Raw genomic sequence first — 19,621 nt, forward strand, 5'->3', positions numbered from 1 at the left:
CTTATCTGGGTCCCTGTTGATTGTGTTGTAATGGGCATGCAAACATTGGTACATCCTTGGGGGTCGCGGGCATGGGGGACAGGGGCGGGGCTCCTGGGTGGGATGCCCCAAACCACCCACCCTTAACCCATTTCCATCATGACGCTTTCTCATGGTTCCTAACCCGCGCTCATCCTTATTCCATTCTCACATGTACACCGACCCCCTCGCTCCCAACAAACCGCCGTGCACATACCCTAAACCCAAGTGCTCCGCCCTTTGCTCATTTCCACGGTGGAGGTTCGCCACACCCCGTACTCTGCCATCTCCCGCCTCAGGATACCGCACACCACAGTGGCACCACACCCTCTTCCCCCCCCCCATACCCCATACCCCTTATTCTCATCGCGGAGACACGCCACACCCCTGCCCCGCACACCCCCGTCTAATCCCACCCCCACCGGGGAGAGATGGACCACTGATGAGAAGGGAGGTTGTTTCCATGGTGACGGAGCCCAGTGAGTGTGGCCCGCAGAGAGGGGGTTCGTCTCGGAGGGTAGGAGGGATCTCGGGAGGCAGCGCTGGAGGGGTGGGGGATGCGGAGATGGGGGCGAGCGAGGCCGGACCCACCTTGGACTGAGGTGTCGGGATGTGGAGTGGGGTAAGGATGGGCGAAATACGGGGGGGGGGGATTGGATTAATGTATCCTAATGCCACTGGGAGGGAGGGGACGCGACATTTGTGCACTCTCGCTCGTGTCTTGTTCGGCGAGGCGTGTGAACGCCGCGTGGGGGTGGGGGTGGGGGTTCCCGGGACATGCTGTGGTGCAGTGGGGAGTTGGGGGTGTCCCTGTGGAATGAGTCGTTGGGTGTTGGCGCAGAGAGGCGTGTGGGGGTGGGGCGGGGTGTCCCTCGTGCTGGGAGCGGGACTCCGGTGCTGTGAATTGTTGGGGCTCGAGGCGTGTGCGGTGTGGTATTGGGGCGGGGGTCCATTGTAGATGGAGGTGCTGGAGGGGCGCAGTGTGGTACATGTCTTGGGGCGTTTCTGCGGGGTTCAGCGAGGTGAAGGAGTGTGAGGGAGGCGCTGCTACAGGGGGGCTGCGGGGCTATAGCCCCGGGTCTTTTGGTTGTAGCCCCGGATAGAAACTCAGGGGCTACACCCAAAATGCTAGCTAGCCCCCAGTCCCGACACTGACTGGCGTAGCCCCGGATCTTTTTCCAGACCTAGCAACACCCCGGCTCTGGTGCACAGAGGGTATTTTTGCATGGTGGGGGTAATTTGGGTTGTCCCTGGCATAGTGGGGTGTTGTTGGGGGCTTCTGTAGTGTTGGAGTTTCACTGATGCTGGTTGGGAACCTTGCTGTACTGATGTGTTGAGGGGTCCGCAGGTCTCGAGTGTTGGAATGGGTGAAGTACGTGCTGCAGTGGGGGTCTTGCCGGAGCTCGGATTCAGTGAGGTGTTGGGGGCGCTGGTGTAATGTTGTGTTTCCCTGGTGCTCCGAGGTGAGGGGTCGGGGGTGCACAGAGGTCCACGGTTCTGTGTGATGTTGGAATGAGTGAAATACATGGTGCAGTGGGGTCTTGCCGGCGGAGCTCTGATTCAGTGAGGTGTTGTTGGGGATGGTTGTGCAATGTTGGATTTTACCCGATACTCTGATATGTTGCTGGCTGGGGGGCCTTGGTGCACTGAGGAGTGCGCTGGTCTCTGGTGTTGCAATGAGTGGTTTGTATTCGGGGTGCAGTGGGGTCTTGCCGGAGGAGCTCTGATTCAGTGAGGTGTTGGGGACGCTGGTATAATGTAGGAGTTTCCTTGGTGCTCTGAGATGAGGGGTTGGGTGTCCACAGGGATCCACGGTTCTGTGTGATGTTGGAATGGGTGGTTTTCGTGGTGCAGTGGGGTTTTGCCGGAGGAGCGCTGATTCAGTGAGGTGTTGTTGGGGATGGTTGTGCAATGTTAAATTTTACCCGATGCTCTGATAGGTTGCTGGCAGGGGTCCTTGGTGCACTGAGGGGTGCGCTGGTCTCTGGTGTTGCAATGAGTGGTTTGTATTCAGGGTGCAGTGGGGTGTTGCCAGAGGAGCTCTGATTCAGTGAGGTGTTGGGGATGGTTGTGCAATAGTGGAGTCTCCCCGATGCTCCGATAGGTTGCTGGCGGGGGGCCTTGGCGCACCGGGTCTCTGGTGTTGCAATGAGGAGCTTGTTTTCAGGGTGCAGTGGGGTCTTGAGAGAGTTCTTGATCCCTGATGGTTTTGCACAAGGCTCTCCGCGGTGCAGTGAATTGTTCTGGGGGCTTTGCTAGTGAAAAGGGTTGTTTAGGGGATACCTCGTGGCTGTTTGAGTTCCCGGTGCAGTGAGTTGATGAGGGAAGGGGGGTCTCCCGGCGACTTGTCTTGCTGAGGGGAGGGTGCACTGGGGTCTGGGTGGTTGAAGGGTAATCCGCCAGCGCCGTATAGTGTGTGTGTGGGGGGGTCCTCTGGTGTCCGGAGGCATTAGTTGTGTGAACCTTTGGTACAGAGAGTTGTGGTGATTTGCCAAGGATGGTATGAGGGTGCAAATCCCAGAGCCGGCTACTTGGGTGGATGGGTAAATACCCTGGGTGAGGGGGCACAGCTGTTCTGCTGGGTGCAGCTGGTCTAGGAGATCTTCTTTCCACTACCCGTAGGCTGGGGGCTGTGGGCTGCAGATTCCATAGCGGTGTCAAGCCCCCATTGGCCTCCCCCCACCCCTCTGTCGTGGGAGAGGTAACCTACCCTGAGAACATAACCTACTAACCAATAATAGCCAGACACTAGTTTACATTTTGGAAACAACAGGTCACAATTTTTTATTGGAGCATACAACACAAGGGGCAGTCCCAACCATAAAGCATCATGGTTCACGCCCATACTTTTCAAAAGTGGCCCAAAAGCAGCGCAAAGTTCTGAAAGTTCTCGGTGTCCCCTTGCCACCCCCACTGCTGTCGCAAGGCCCCGGACATATGCTCCAGATATGTACAGCACAGAGTACTTCCTCCTCGGGCCACTGAATCTTGCAGGTGAGGAATCTCAAGTGCCCGTCAGGGACTCAGTGCCCGTCAGGGACTCAGTGCCCGTCATCCGAGTTTGGCTCTAGTGCAGCCATCGGGGAACCAGCCCACAGTTCAAGCCGCGGCGTTACTCTCCTCCCCGGCTAGGACTGCCCCGAACTCCGCCTGTGACAGAAATGGAACAATTAATACAAAATACAGTAACAATAAACATACATCACATATTCACTTACACCTCGACATCTGCTGAAATAAAATAAACAATTGTACATCTTTACAACTGGTACAGGAAATGAAAACATCCATCAGTTTTTAGCAATTTACACCTCAAAATCAGCTGAAACCAATTCAAACATATTACACATGTTCTCCAATTCCCTAATCTAGTGTTATCCTAGTCAGCATTACCTGCGGGGTCCTGCCTGCTATAGCAAGAAAATAAGGGCGCAGGAGGGTGGGTGTTCCAGTGGGGAGGGGGCAAGGGGATGGAAAGAGACTGTGCTCCAGTCCCTCCCCACCTTATATGCGGTCCCCCGGGCATGCCGGAAGTGCTTGCCTGGGGACGCCCTCCGCCTCCTGGGGTAGAAGTGGGGAGATGGATCCTGTCGAGGGGAGGGGGCAGCCAGAGCGGTGTCCCACTATGTGGGATGTCCCTCGAGCGCCCCCTGCGGGGGCTGGGACATCCTCTTAGTGGTGTCAGCCCCCATTGGATCACCCCAACCCCTCTGTCGTGGGAGAGGTAACCTACCCTGAGAACATAACCTACTAACCAATAATAGCCAGACACTAGTTCACATTTTGGAAACTACAGGTCACAATTTTTTATTGGAGCATACAACACAAGGGGCAGTCCCAGCCATAAAGCATCATGGTTCACGCCCATACTTTTCAAAAGTGGCCCAAAAGCAGCGCAAAGTTCTGAATGTTCTAGGTGTCCCCTTGCCGCCCCCACTGCTGTCGCAAGGCCCCGGACATAGGCTCCAGATTTGTACTGCACAGAGTACTTCCATCTCGGGCCACTGAATCTTGCAGGTGAGGAATCTCAAGTGTCCATAAGGGACTCAGTGCCCGTCATCCGAGTTTGGGTTCAAGCTGCGGCGTTACTCTCCTCCCAAGCTAGTACTGCCCCAAACTCCACCATGCTTTGAGGGTGGCCCCTCGCTACTCCCAATGCCCCCATGCTCCAGGCAATTTACCATTACTCTAGCTGCACCCGGCCTTCATGAGTGTCCCCAGGATGGCCGTGAGGAACAGGTCGCTCCCTTTATCCAACAGATGCACTCCGTCCGTCGTATAGTGGGAAGGGAGCGAATTTAGTAAAATGTGCCTTACAAAACCAAAACCATCCGCTTGAGTAAATCTTTCAATTCCCTTGTTGAGCCTGCGCCTGGACTTCTCCATGGCCGTTTGCGAGTCCCCCCCTGCGCCATTGCAACCTGGGCACCATTTCCGACCAGATGACTTAGGTGTCTGGTAATTCCTGTGCTAGTGCGCGCAGGCTCACCTGTATCTGTGCTCATAGTTGCCCCCTTTCCATGATGGCGAGGCCATTGCCACCTAAATGTACCACCAGCACCCTGGGCGCCGGCCTCCGCTGCAACGGTCTGTGCACTGCTGGTAACAATGAGTGCCACCTCATACCAAACGCCCCCAACCAGACAACCTTGTTCTTATCCATTCCTAGGTTGAGGCCCAGGTGCCATCGCCAAGCCGCGACCTCTGCCCGCATTATAAAGGAATGTCCTACCATCCATACTGACTCATCTGTAGGTACAAAATTCATTGTGTCTGAGAAAACCATTACTGGGGAAACAATAAGTCTGACAACATGAAAACTGCCCGTTTATTGGTTGCAGAAGATACCCCTATGTCCACCCTGCTATGCACTCTCTAGTTTCTTGTGGCAAGCCTCATCAACATTGCTGGGGAACAGCCAAGGGTCTCGTCACAGGTTGGGGGTGGAGGGGTTTCTATATTCGCCAAACCCCAGAAATGCAGACAGTCTTCATGTCAGTGTGGCTGGGGAGGGAGCTGAAAACACCCCCTTGAAGAAGAGGGGCTCCCATGCCCTCCTGAATAGAGCAAGTGTTTTACAGGGCTGCTTCTGCGTCGAGGGGGAGACGCTGGGCTGGAACAAGCAGTGGTGGAAGGCGGTACTGTGGCTGCACCCAAAACAAAGGGAGTGGGATACAGGGATTGGGGGGGGGGCTGGACAGGTGGAACTTTTTGGAGCTTGACCTTTGGGATTTCTTTGCATGGTGGCCAGATGAGACATTTGCTGGAATAATAAACAAATGGCAATAGATTCGTCCATGACACAAATATGTTAAGAATATCAAAATAGTATCTTCATAAATAGAAATCTTTGCTACAACTGTGTGTGCAAATTAGACAAGATGCTATTTGACATACATCTCTTTAGCACAGTTGTATTAGTGTAATCTGGGAATTATCATTTACACTAAACACACACAATTACAAATATAGTTTTAAAAATATTTTGATTGGCAATAAAATGTGAACTGTGTAGGGCTCTATACATTGTCATTAGGTAAAAAAGTAATGTTCCTACATGAATAGTACAGGAAGTTAAACTATCTATGGCAGGTGACAGTTTAATGTTAATTTTCAATTACTGTATCTTGTCTCTTCATGAATACTTTTATTTGTAACAGTAATTGAGCAAAACAGAAATTCGGTACTTTGAGCAAACCCATGCCGTTACCTTAAACTCAGTACACTTACTAGTTGCCAGTAATCATCTGGCTGCAGTCACTTTAATTCAGTGCAAAGAACATATGTAAATCAAGTGGTTGAATGCATGTTTGTTTAAGACATTTTTTATTAAACCTCTAGCAATTTTGCAGCTGCAATTAAGCCATTCACTCTTAATTCTCAGCAGACTACGTAGAAATAACACTAACAAGCCAACGTTTGATGTTATTGCTTGGTTTAGCTAGCTCAAAGACATCCCAGGAGCAGGGGTGTTGCTATGTCTGGAAAAGATCCGGGGCTAAGCTAATGTCGGGACTGTCGGGACTTGGGGTTAGCCTTTTGGTTGTAGCCTTTGAGTTTCTATCCGGGGCTACAACCAAAAGACTCAGGGCTATAGCCCCTCAGCCCCCACTAGCAATGCCTCTGCCCAGGAGGATGTTTTTTGGGTGGGAAGGGAGGAGCTGGTAGTGGGTGGGACTGTCATGGGGCCCGAAATGGCCATAGATAGTGAAAGGTTTGGCAAATAACTAAACCACACCCTCAAATTGTGTTTTCTTCCTCACATGTTCTCTCCTTCCTAGCATTCCTTGCATGCGATACCTTTGGCTTGTAAGCACCACCTAATAGTCAAAACTAAAAATGCACTGAAGTAAAACTATGCTACAGGCATAGCTTCACAGCACCAACACATCTTACACTCCTAAAAACCTGTTTGCTCCCCAAATGGTTAAAGGCTTTAGTCTTAATCACTTGTCCTTATCCCTCTGTGCTCTTTAACCTCTTTCGCACCGCTGCACTCTTCCCCCCTCCTTCAAATCTACAATTGTCCTACCCCTATAGAAGAAATCCTCTGCTGACCCAAATGTCCTGGTGAACTATTGCCCAGTTCCCCTCTTTCCCCATTATTCAAAGCTCATTGAACAGGTGGTCTTCAAGTACCTTGAGGATAATGGCCTTGGAAATCCATTTCAATCTGGCTTCTATAGTAAACTCTCCACAGAGTCTGCACTGAAGCAGGCCTCCAACTTTCTTTCTGATGCTCACCACTCCAAACACTCTTTTATAAACCTCCTTTGCTCATAGGAAGTTTAATCTTGTTCTTTGGGTTACACCATCACCTCTTTGATGATGACACTTAAATATTTTCCTCCTTTCCCTCCTTCACCTCTGCCATCTCGAAACGGATTACCAGTTGTCCCACTGCAATTCGTCACTGGATGGCTTTCCACTGCCTCATACTGAACTTTTAAAAAAATGGAAGTCCTCCATCACCAGGCTTCCAATGCCTTCACTATCCTCCCCTTCCTCATCTCATTCCTGCCCGACCTTCTTGCTCCTTCGCCCCAAGCCTCACAACCATGCAGCCCTCTTTGATAGTGTAAGGAATTTGATCATCCGGATGGTGGGCGTGTGCTTGCCAGGGATTTTTGAAATGTTTAATTAAAGGAAATGAAGATAGACCAACCTCAGGTAAATGTGTGGTGCTAATCCACGCACATTTTCCTATGCTTACACCATGACAAACGCATAGACCCGTGTACTCTGAGTGGACACAGACTACAGGTACAGCCCGTCCTGTTATATTTAGTTGGAATGTGAAAGCCAGAATCCCCAGGAAGGGGGAGGACCAAGCTGCCCCTGCCATGGCCCGCCTGGTTCACGAACAAAGGCTCCATGAATCCGTTGTGCGCTTTTGTTAGGTCCTGGAGCGGGTGGCAGTGATTAACATACCAATATAGGGTACTTCAATCAGGCCCACATGGGGCCTGGCTGCACAGGATAACAAAGTAGACAGGAAACCCAACAACCTTTCATATGTAACGGTTTCAACCTGAAGTCAGCTCCCGTCCTCAGTATCAATGACCGTGAGCTGCCATGTCTGGGACTGCTGTTTACAGTAGGCAACCCCGCTAGGGTGACATCATTCATAAGGCACAAGAATGTGGTTTGCAGGAGCCACAGAGTCTGTTCTTGCCACAGATTCAAGGGAGACCTGCCACTTTAACAAGGATCACATAGAGAGAACCATTTACCAGAGAAACTCTTTGAACACACCAGACAGGAAGATGGTTGGGACTTAAGTGTCACAAGGGAGTGTAGCCAGAGCTTTCTGTTGAGAGGTTTCTTTCGTTTTAGTTCTGGGGCACACCTGGTTCCCGTTTTCACCCCTTTACCTTTCCTGTTGCAAAGCACTCTGGTTATGACCTCATGCATACAAGAGATTTTTGGTAGGGACCACAGGATTGGTACATTAAGGTCAGCTTAGCCTACACCAATCATTGTGGCCCACTTGGTTTTAAAAGAGGGCAGAGGCGCTCATTTGGCTGACCATTTGAAGACTTCACAAGAAGTAAGAAAGAAGAGCTCATCCTTGGACCATGGCTCAAGGTACAGTCTGCCTTACAGCTTCTGCCAATAAAGGAAGGCCAGGACATCCAAAGAGGGAAGCAAGATCCCTCCCCTAAACATCTCCCATGGAACAGAAGGAGATACGCTTGGGTTCTGTATCTCCATTGCACAAGACTGACCTGGTCACAATGGACAGAGACTGGGGGATAATTATCAAGGCCAGGGATCTTCAATACAGGACCTAGGGTATACAGACCACAGCCAGGGTCTTTAAAGCCCTGATCAAGGGGTTAATAAACACACATAATCAGGTAATTTAAATCTCTGTTCCAGAGTGTGATGCTCTGGGATTATATGAGTAACAATGATTAGTGACAGTGAATTTGACGATTAAATCATGCATGTAATGAACAGAGTCAGGGCCCTTGGGCCAGATCCTGAGTATTATGGGCATTGTTAGGGACTCCGCCATCAGATCTGGGGTATCTTAAGCAAGAAACTCTACATCCCTAAGCATAGGTTTATCAGATCAGCTGATTAGCCTACTTGATGTCACCCATGAAGTTAACTAATTATTTAATCTTTTTAGAACACGATTAACACCAGAGACCAGTCTCTAAGTGCGGGTCTGGTAGTCAAACCCATGTTGCTTTGCTTTGTCTTGCTTCCAAGACAAATGCTTTGCTCCTGGGCTTTCTTCCCGGCCGGTATTTACAAAAGTTAAGTTGTGCAGCTCCAAAGTTGGGTGAAAATATCCTGATTTTGAGTATCGGAAACACTTTGAACTGGCTTCCTTCACAACAATGAAGTGCACTGTTGTTGGCTTTTAGACCAAGGCAACCTTATATCAGATTTGGTGACATTGTTCTCATTTCAGTGGGTTTGAGGCTGGCCTTTGACTCCATGGCCAGGACTTCTTATGAGAAAAACTGTGCAAAAAGGCCTTTCACTCAGTTTATAGGCATTGATTAGACTGCATTGTACAGACACTTGGGTGAAAGGTAACTGGTGCCCCAGGGTAGTTTATCACAGTATATCCTGACATAGACTGGCTAAAAGCAAGGATGCATAGTTGCGCATACTCTTTAATGTTTACATCATGCATTTTATATCAGCCGCAATGGAGTGTGGGCCGCCTCCTACTGAATTGGGTTTGATATGCCAATCCCCACCTTTGCGGTTTGCGTGGACTTGACGGACACTATCTCAGTTGGCCTACAGGCAAAGATTCATACATGGTCTAAATTTTCCAAGACGGGGTAAATTCAATGGGAGCAATATAGCTCAAGAAAGGAAGCTGTGAGGGAAAATAAACCATCTAGGAATTTACTTCTATGAAAAGATACAGTGAAAAGCCCACATTGAGCATCTTGCCATGGAGGTCCCGTCAACCATTCTAACATTAATAAAGATGAATGTACGATATGGAGAATGTTCTAGTCGCATTATTAATTTCTTTTGATGGAACAATTCTACTAGAACCTTTATATATTGTAGCTGTCTCAGGGTGGTCTCGCCGAAAGAAACAAAACGGGGTGGCATTCATGTGCTGAAGGCAATGCCTAGTCCTTTGAACACTCCTGCTCGTTGACGCCGTTCTTCTAGAATTTAACGTAAGCAGTAGGCTATTCCCTCAGTAATAGTAATCTGTGCTCTTTTGCTATGGTTTAAAATTGACAACAGTAGATTCATTGCCTCACTCCATGTCCCAAGAATACCGTAGGGCTAACTGCCTGAATATGTGATATTCAAGAAGAGTGTGGGCTTGCGGGCTGTATCCTGCAACTTCTAACTCCTTTTGGATGAGTACCATACATAGATTGTTAATGTCAAAGCGCCTGGGGTCAGATTTGGGAATTAGAGGGAATTCATACAGAAATGTCTGGTCGATTTTTGATGGAAGGTGGACATAATGAAATGTGTATCGTAAAATTGTTTTTCGAGGATTAAAGCAGGTCTGAAAATCATATTTGAGAATCTTTACAATGTATGTATTATTGCTGCTTCAATGTGGGGTTTTTGTAAAGGCTTTGTTGGTCTGTATTTAGTACACTTTGAACTGGACAATAATATAATGAGGGACTCTAAAGTTGTGACCCACGAAGTCATGACCACAGGCAGGGACCCTAAAGCCCTGGTTCTTGAAGAGGGTGTGGGTGGGGTGTGGAGGGGGTGAGTAGTGTCAAGACTCTAAAGGCATGATCCAGGATATACCCGCCGGGACCTTGTTGGTTTTTATTTTATGGAAGAAACACTCTTCAGTGTTTCATCAATCACATTTCAAGTAGTGCATGTTGTGAATTCAAACGCTGCCCAAAGAATCATACCCTGTTTATTTATAGTTGACTTATTTTGTTCTGTTCCATTGAATTCCCGCAGATATACCCAATAAAAGGTAAATAATCCAAACATGTATGTGCAAAACTGAATTTGAAACATTGTTTAAAAAGTGATTTGTGAAACACTAGGACTTGAAGTTAAAACATAAAAGCAAAAAGGAGTAATGCATGTTAACTGCATTTTCTTAAAACACAATTGGATACTTGCAGTCTGCTTGTTGCATGTGGCAGACTGTGCACCAACCATCCGTTAATAATTAAGGGGCACAACTAATCCCATATGCTTCCTTATAATAGACAGGGACTCAAAAGACCTAATGCTGGGGCTAGTGATGTGTGGCAGAGATTCAACTTCTCTGATTCCAGCTTTAATGAGAATGCCAGAGAGCCTGCAGGACTTTTTAAGGAGTTCACGACTAATGCCATGATTCTAGAGTCCCGAACAATGGTATACTAACCACATCCTGATCCAGGGCCGGCTCCAGGAAGTATTGAGCTTTTTACAAGAAACCTACACACATGAATGCATATATTGGTCAGGGCCAGACACTCTAAACCCCCAATTCAGGCTGCAATGGAAAGTGTTGGCACTCTAAAGCCGGATTCAGGGTATAATGGCAAGACCCAGACTCTCAACACCCGACATCCTGGGTAAAATGATCACGGTAACATACTCTATAGACCAGATCCAGGGTATAAACACCAAAGCTAAACCCTCCACAGCTTAGTTCCAGGGTATAATGACCAGTGCTAGATACTCTACAACCCAGATTCTGGCTATAATGGCCTGTACCAGTCACTCTATTGCCCAGATCCTGACTATAGTGACCAGGGCCAAACTCTTCAAAGCTCAGGTTCAATGTATAATGACCAATGCTAGATAATGTCCAGCCCAGATTCTGGCTAGAACGGCCTGTGCCGGATACTCTACAGCGTGGATGGTGGGTAGAACGATCAGTGCTCGATACTCCTCAGACCAGATCCATAGTAGAATGTCCAGTGTCAGATACTGGGGAGTAGAGGCCTGGGCAAAATGGCTGGTGCCGGGGAATGCAAGAGTTCACCTGGGAGCGATGACTAGTGGAACAGGAACACATATGTGATGTGCATTTTCCTAATGGGTGCTCCTCTGCATTTCACGGCCAGTCTGGTTAAAGGGGAAACAAGTTTCTGGTTGAACCTGCTAGTGGCAAAGTGTCCAGCCTATCGTGGCTCACTCTTATGTGGGGCTAGAGTTTCTTGAAGGCTGTTGGAGGGGGGTTGGTGTGGGAGGGACTGGTTCTGTGTCTTGTGAAAGGAATTTCAGGGGGTTGGAGTCTGTGTAGAGAACCCAAAAGAGGGCCTTTTCTTCAGTGGGGCCGTGGGGCCCTGGCTCCCGAACTTTGCTTGGGGCAATCCATCGCCCATTATGGGACCTAGGGCAGCTTGCCACTCAGCAGTGATCTTGACCGTCTCGAGTCTGGTCCGCCCTCCTGTATCGTGGAGAAGTAGCTGACGGGCAGGAGGCAACCTTTCTAAAGACTGTCCCTTCAGAGGGTGCTCAGACAATGCCCACACCCAGGTTGCACATGTTACACGAGTGGGGGGTCGGTGCTCGTGGAGGATCTGCTGAGGTTTAGAACCTGCTCAACTCTGCTCCTAACTTCCCCACTGTATCCCATGCTGAAACGCTCTGCTTTTCTTAATTATGCTCCATGCATGTATGTATAACTTGCTCTTGGAAACAAGCCACTTTCCTGTATTCCTTTCCTAAAGATTTGTAGATGGCATGTGTTTCACACAGCGTGTGCTTTTGCAAAGCCATTCAATCAGAGGCGAAATCTTTAACCGAAATATTATAGAAACTGCAGTGAGAAAAGTAAATGTGAACAAATCGTATCTAACATTAGATGCATATCTAGAGCAAACTAAATTAAAAGACCAGTCTATATAAACTGGTGTGTTGCCTTTACTCTCACCATGGGTTATTAACCTGCGCCATTTAAAATGAAAGTCGTCCAGCAATGGGTGCCTCCCTTCACCACTCATCTTCCTGCGTTTGCACAAGCTGGGGGTGAGTTTCCCCATTTGATCTCACCGCAGCCTGCCTGAATGAGGGACAGGGTGGGGGAGAGGTCAAGCTCTCGATTTCCCAATGAGGGCGGCTCAATCTTAGTGCCCCCAGGAGACATAGCTCCACAATCCTGCCACTAAATTATACCACACATATGCCAGCCACCACATATCTGCACTAAAGAGCAACAATTGCCACAAGTGAGGAAGGCCATATTAGGGCTCTGGTCAGTGTTACTCATTGACATAGCCTCTCACAGTGGAAGCTGAAAGCAGGTGGGGCATGGCCCCCCTATGCCAATTGGTCAACCACCACTGAGCCCCTATTCCTGCAGCTAGAGATAAACATTTTAAAATGCCACAAAATATATTTTAATTAGTTTGATTAATAACAGATGGGTCAGCGCCATATTGATTCCAACAATGAAGGCAGATTTATTGTGGTGTGGGGCCTCCGACCCTATCCTTAGAGATAGTGAGTGGATTGCGCTGTGCAGCCCGGCCGCAGCACAGGCCCTCCGCTCTGGAGAACGGCTACTCTACATTGAAAGAGGCCTGGTTAATCCATACAACTCTGTTTCCATCACAGGATCCGGCTAGAAACCGCACGCTTCATCCATTATATAAAAACACACATGGTTCTTGATAAAGGCTGAATACTACAGACCAGGCAACCCACATCCCAGGGAAGGACCGAGACAAAAAGTAGTCCAGGGCGCAAAAAAAATACAAAATAAAAAGAGGCTCATTCACAAATTGCAACTCGTAACATTTCGCAATATTTTGTTTTTGTAATACTTGAAGGTACATTTTTTTCTGGAAACGTAGAAAATGGTGTCTTTTAAAGTATAGTATGCCAGTAAGATTGATTGAAATTGGCCCAGGTTGGCTCTTAAAGGTGGGCCGCACTGCAGGAAGAGGTGATTTTGTGTGAATGAAATAGACCAACATGTTTTTTGTGAGGAAACATTTTGCTGAATTCCAGACTCTTTGAAAACATTTAACAAAAAAGATAGAAATTAGTGATTTCCGGATGATTTAATTAAATCAAAAGAATAATTTAAAGGTAAAAATGATGTAAACATTTGAACTAAAGAGAAGCAGTGCAAAAACAAATACTCAAAAATAAGTGTAAAGTGTTAACGTTGTTTGAAAGAAAGTCGATCAAGCAGTATATGGAAGGGAGAGGGGTGAAATGGAAGCATGGGCCTTAACCGTAACCCCCATTTAGTGTATAATGTTGTATTCATTTTTGCGAAGACAGAACTTCAGTTCCATTTTTTTGTTTTATTCGTATTTTATGCTGCACTAAGTTGTCCCCACATTTGTCCCATGGTGCCTAGGCTAGTCGGATAGTTTGCATGGTGCGCCCCCACCAGCGGTATACATACCTTGGACTGCGGAAGGTAAAGGGGCAGGGGAAAGATAGCACTGCGAGTTGAGTGCTCGTTCTGACATCTGTGTGCAGCCCGCTAATGCAGGCTCGAATCACGGCAGGGCCACCTCAACCTCTTGGTAAATTGGGCACCACGCGCGATATATCCGTGGGATAATACTAGCAACTGTTATTTCAGCACAAACCTACCACCTGCAGGTTTGTAGCGCTATGTAAAACTACATATTACTACTAAAAATAAGAGGTTGGGAATCGGCATCAGTGCCAGTGACAAAAGGAGGGTGCGAGGAAGCGGTGCAGATCACTCGTGGTAAGGTGGACCATAGAGTGTATGATGTAGAAAAGACAGGTTTATTTGAAAGTGTGTGGTATTAACTGGGATGTGTTACAAGGCACATCTGGAGACTAGGGAAATCAATTCGCTCTGTAATATTCGGATGCAGGATATGTGTAAACGTTGAAGTGGATTGATAGGTTTGTTTTTCCAAACAGCTTTTCTTTTTTACTGAAAGTTAGACAAGACTGAACAAGGGACCATTTCACCATAATTGCAGAAAAGCTGTTCGCTTCAAGAGCGCCACAGCAGGCGTGTTGTTCAAATAGGTTGCTTTGGTTTTACAATGCAGAGATTAATAAATTCAGACCAAAACCTTACTCTCTCTGCAGTGACAAAACAAAACTGGGTGATGTCTAGGTTTAGAATGAATCCTAAGCTCTTGCATTGCTCTGGGCAGCCCTCCAGACTATCGTGCTTTGCCTGCTAAGCCATTACAGAAAGGAGAAATACCATATACAGATCAGGCCTGGTCCCACCCAAAAGGGGTAGTCCAGATCGAACAGCCATGTCACATTCCTTCTGCAGGAGACCACAAGCATCCCCAGACAGGTTTAGCCTCCTTGGGCCTCATCAGCGAGGAGTAGCTTGGGTCTCTAGGCCCGCAAGCATGGGACCCCTGAATAATGGCAAAACAATGCAGAGGTTATTGTATATTCCACATTAGACATTTAATGGCGATTCCATATTGTTCTGTGTAAAGTTTTAAAAGTCTTCACTTGCAGAGCTGGCATTGGTAACTTTTGCCAATACTGAGAGATAATCGTAAGAAGTCGAGCATTTATGATTAAAAGCCTCAAACTGGGCATTTCGTGCCAATTCTCGAAATCGGTAGATGTACGCTAATTTATATTTGGTCAGGACAAGCCTCATGGAAAGTCATTGGATTCTAATACCTTTTCAGGCCTCAAATGTGTGGGTCAGTGCCGCTTTAGGGGAGATAGTTGGTGAAGAATAAGCCCGCCTCTCTGTGGCTGACATAGCCCATGATTAGGGAGCAGGGCACATAACCAAGAGGTTTCGCTTTGGCAGATGGATTGCTTAACATGGCTAAATTGGACGTTCCTCGCTGGGGCCTTTTTGAGGTTTCTTCCCTGGGAGGTTAGTAGAGTGGTCCTGCGTTCTGGCAGGAATGGCTAGGGCTGGTGCTGTGTGCTTCTTGCCGAATCATTGTTTCCAATTGTTGCTGCAGTCTCTTTCCCTGTCTCTGCTCCAAGGTCACAGCTGGACACGTTTCTTTTCTTTAAGTTACTGAGTACATGGTTGCTAAAAGGGACACAGAACCAAACATACCTTCCATGATATTGCAGCGTGAAATGGCACATTTTGCGGCACAAACGTTATTTAATGCTGCATTTATGCAGCACATATGTTATTGACTGGAGGGTGTAAGATTGGCACATTGCAGGAAGGAGACAGTGTGCAGGGCTACAAGAGAGCCGGGTTGTCATTATTTGTATACATTGAATAGGAGCAGTTCCAGATGTTTATGGCTCCACAGAACAGCGTTTGTTTTGGCTATACTTTTGGTTTAATGTGCATGCCTATTTTAATATTAACTGCCTTGATCATTATCAATTGTAATGGTGAAAATGTTCCCCTTTTAGTTTCTTTAACCCCCCAAAAACCTCTCTCACCAGCACACTTCGCACGTCTCACCAATTCCCCATCACAACTTGCATTCCTGAACCTCTCACTCTGTCATACAGATACTCATGTGCTCTGTCACACTGCCAGGTCACAATTTGCACTCCCCGATCCCTGCCACACTCCAAATCCTATTCCCAACTCACACCTCACGCTTCCCAATTCCTCCCGCACTATACAGTGCTTCATTCTTGCATGCTACTTCTGCATCTTGCATTCTTTCTCCCATTCTATTGCACTCTTTCGTCATCCTTTTTCCCAATCTGCAGCTCACTGCTTCTTTCCGGCCTACTACTCCCTCTGTGCTTTTTGGCCCACTGCTCCCCCTTAGCCCACACTCCCTCTACTTTCTGTACCTCTGCTCCCTCTTAGATTTCCGGGCCACCACCCTACTGCTTTCTCTCTGCTCGCTTGCCCACTGCTTCCCCCTCCAACTGCTGCTCTGCCTCTGCTTTCTTGCCTATCACTCCACATCTCACCCAGCACTCCCCCACTCTCCCTTCTCTCTCATAGTGTGACCATATTTAAACATTTTAAAAATGTAGATTTTGGCCGACATCTTCAAAAAATGGGGCATCTAAAAATAGCACTAATCACCAACCTGGACTGTTACAAAAATTAAACAGATTCTGCCAATTTCGAACTTATAACACACAAGGGACAGAGCACCGAAACAGATTTTTAAGCACTTTCACAGACCAAAATTCAAATTAAACACTAGTAAAGACAACTATATGTGTATAATGGAATTGGTTGGATTGGGGCACAAAAGAACAATGACAGGGACAGCAAACATATCTAATTGTCCCTAATTGTACCGTCCTCTGATCCTAGAGAGTGGTGATGGCCGCCTATCTAAGAAGTGGACAGAACAAGGACACACACAACCTGACTTGCGGTGTGAGCATTGCCAAACTCTCAGCTATTCCACATCTTAGTAAAAATAAATAAAACCGTGAATATTTTTTAGGGTATTTTTACAATGAAATGCTAGAATAGGCAAAAAACACTAATCTACAAGTTAAAAAGATACCACTACTTCAGGGACCATAATTGCATTTTTCCTGGACCTGTGGAATCCTAACTGAAAACAAATGTTCTAGTTATAAGAGGTAATTAGATCTATTGGCAGAACTTAAATGATCTAAACATCCAGGATATGCTACGCTTCCACACTACTCCCAGGGTAGTCGACCGGTTTCAGCGACCTTATGTCATTATGGCCACCTTCTTCAGGCCTTCTTCGACTCCATGTGTTTACCAGTATCACTATATAAATCACAGTAAACCCATCAACAAATGAAAACAAAGGTTATACTTGCCTGCCGTTGCTAATTTCAACACGCACTGGGTTTTGCACGTTGTCTGCACCTGAATAAACAATGCAAAACCACCAAGCTCAGTGTCTGTGAAAATATTATATCAACATCAACAGTGTATCTTACTTACACTAGTACTGCTATTTTTAACGCCAACGCGGCGTAATCACTTTAGCCAGCGGCTACCCGGATATCTGTTTCTGCTCATTAGTACCAACACTAGGTACCACCTGCGATATACGGGGAAACAAGATGTATGAAATCAAAAGACCATCCCCCAGGCCCCGCGCGTCCTATTTAAAACTGCCCAACACAACAATCTTTCCCATCTTCAGCGCAACACGTACTGCAAGCCAGACGTGGTCTCCCTCTCACTGTGCTTAGAGAGGCATCAGCTTCACCTCACTGATGATCCCCAACAAGGGTGAAACACGTGTATGGGGTTGCTGGTGGTACTCTCGTTCAGGTTGGAATTGCCATTGCATTTCGGTGCTGGACTGCCCCTGGGCAGGACAAAGACTGATATGCAAATGGATATTTCCCATCTGTGAAAGGCACAGTGAGAAAAAGCAGTGGCTGCGAACTCTCAAGTGGTTAATAACCACTGAACAGGTTATCAAGCCTTGTTCTATCGAGAGAGGGGCGCCCGCTACCTTTGCAAGCCAACACGTACTGCAACTTAAATGCTTATGGACCGCAACCCAGACCAGCTACTTATTGAAGAGTCACCAGATTTTGTACGATAGGCATAGCCTGTGTGATCGTTTAACTGCCATCAACAATGGGCTCCCTGCCCATAAGTTCAGCCATCTTGAAAATTCCCTGTAAATACAAGAGTCTGCTCGCTGTATTGTAAAAAAGCAAATAAATGAGCAGAGTTTCTGCTGTAATTGATGCAAAGATATTATTCCATTAGTATAATAATATAACATTGGTGGATGCTGGCCACAAGGCGTCTTCACAGGGACTCTGAATAGTAGTTCATGGGGGAAAATGTGCAAACATTTTGAATCATTGCATGCAAATGTACTCATGAATGTTAATGAGTGGTATCCTGAAGCCCTGGCATGGATCCGGCCCTCGATGCCTGAAGTTGGACAACCTGGTCTAGTGCATCCGACAAACATATGCTGAGCTCGTCGACAGCACTGAATAACTACAGGGTAGCATAGATGGCATGCACATATCCAATGTAATTAAGTACTGACTGCTTATGCTTGCACACAGACGGTCACATTCAGCCCATCAGTGTCTGTATGGAGCCTGAAAATCCATTTTTGCTCTCTTTTAAACAGGAGGCACTGCATATTGCCACCACTTCTAGCACAAATAACCTTTTCCAATATAGTCGTCCAGGAAAGATCTTCCTCTGTGTGGCCATAATGCACGGATGCAAGACCTGAATGCCACCGTTGGTTTGTTAACAGGTCTATTGGTCATGCCCAAGTTACATATGGTTGCACAGGCAATTGAGGAGGTAGATCATATTAGGACTGTTGCAATTAGTGAAATGGGTTTAGTGGCAAGGTGTCCGCCAGCCCAGGTCAATCTCCAATGTGCATGATGTTGGTCTACACATGGAACATCTCCCACACAGGGAGTGTCCAGAAGGTCTTGGAGTGTTCCACAGGGTTAATTGTGTATTTCCACTTTCACCCGGTGTATATGAGTGTACTAAGACATCTTGCAGACTCCGCCGACTCTTGATAGCAAACCTTGCAGGTGGAATGTTAGACCGCCCAACACTCAGGATAGGCCAACATTTCTGGATCTCTTTTTTTCAATGCATTGACTTGGGGTGAATAACTGAGATCTGCTGTTATTCAATGGTCATCAACCTGATGCCGTCCCTCTTGCAAAGTAACGTCCCGTGGGATATTCCCAGCCCTCTTTCTAGCTTGTTTCAGGAGGTATCTAGGGTAACCTCTCTACCGTAGCTCGTGGTCAATAATTGTGCTCGAGTATCAAATGCTCTGCTCTCAGAATAATTTCAGCGGAATCTCAGAAACTGTCCAAAGGGCAGCTTATCGCTCAATGACCTCAGGTGAAAACTATCATAGCTCAGGATAGAGTTCTGGTCAGTGGATTTTCTGAAAACTGAAGTTGAAAGTTTACCATCAGTAACACGAATTTCCAGATCTAAAAACTGCACCTTATTCTCAAAGGTGACCTGAGCATTTCCACAGGGCTCAGCTGCAGCGCAAATGGTGCGCTGGCTAGCCAAATTGAATACGTTTGTGTCGGAAGCACTCTCCCGACAATGTTCTACAGGTTCCCAGCGCATTTCACTGTGACAGGCTGTTAAGGGGCCTGTTACTGTCAAATGCGACCCCAAAAAATAAAAGTATTTCTTTCTGGTTTGAGGAACAGAAATGCAAGTAAGACAGGAGCAGTTCATACCTCTGCTTCACACTTTACAAAAAATGCATGACAGGTTCAGGAAAGACCTTGGGCCTCACCCTTGTTT

At 47.2% G+C, this 19,621-nt stretch overlaps 1 protein-coding gene across 1 annotated transcript in view; it reads left to right on the forward strand.

Annotated features, from left to right (window-relative positions):
• The first annotated feature begins 502 nt into the window (after positions 1 to 502).
• Positions 503 to 19,621, forward strand: part of ARHGAP23 (Rho GTPase activating protein 23) — a 635,536-nt gene continuing 616,417 nt past the window's right edge. The window contains exon 1 of the mRNA XM_069634667.1: positions 503 to 640. Within this exon, the coding sequence (XP_069490768.1) occupies positions 629 to 640 (12 nt within the window). The 5' untranslated portion in view covers positions 503 to 628. The remainder of the gene's footprint in view (positions 641 to 19,621) is intronic.

The sequence above is a fragment of the Ambystoma mexicanum genome, chromosome 13, assembly GCF_040938575.1.
Source record: "Ambystoma mexicanum isolate Mex_15411 chromosome 13, UKY_AmexF1_1, whole genome shotgun sequence".
Taxonomy (NCBI): domain Eukaryota; kingdom Metazoa; phylum Chordata; class Amphibia; order Caudata; family Ambystomatidae; genus Ambystoma; species Ambystoma mexicanum.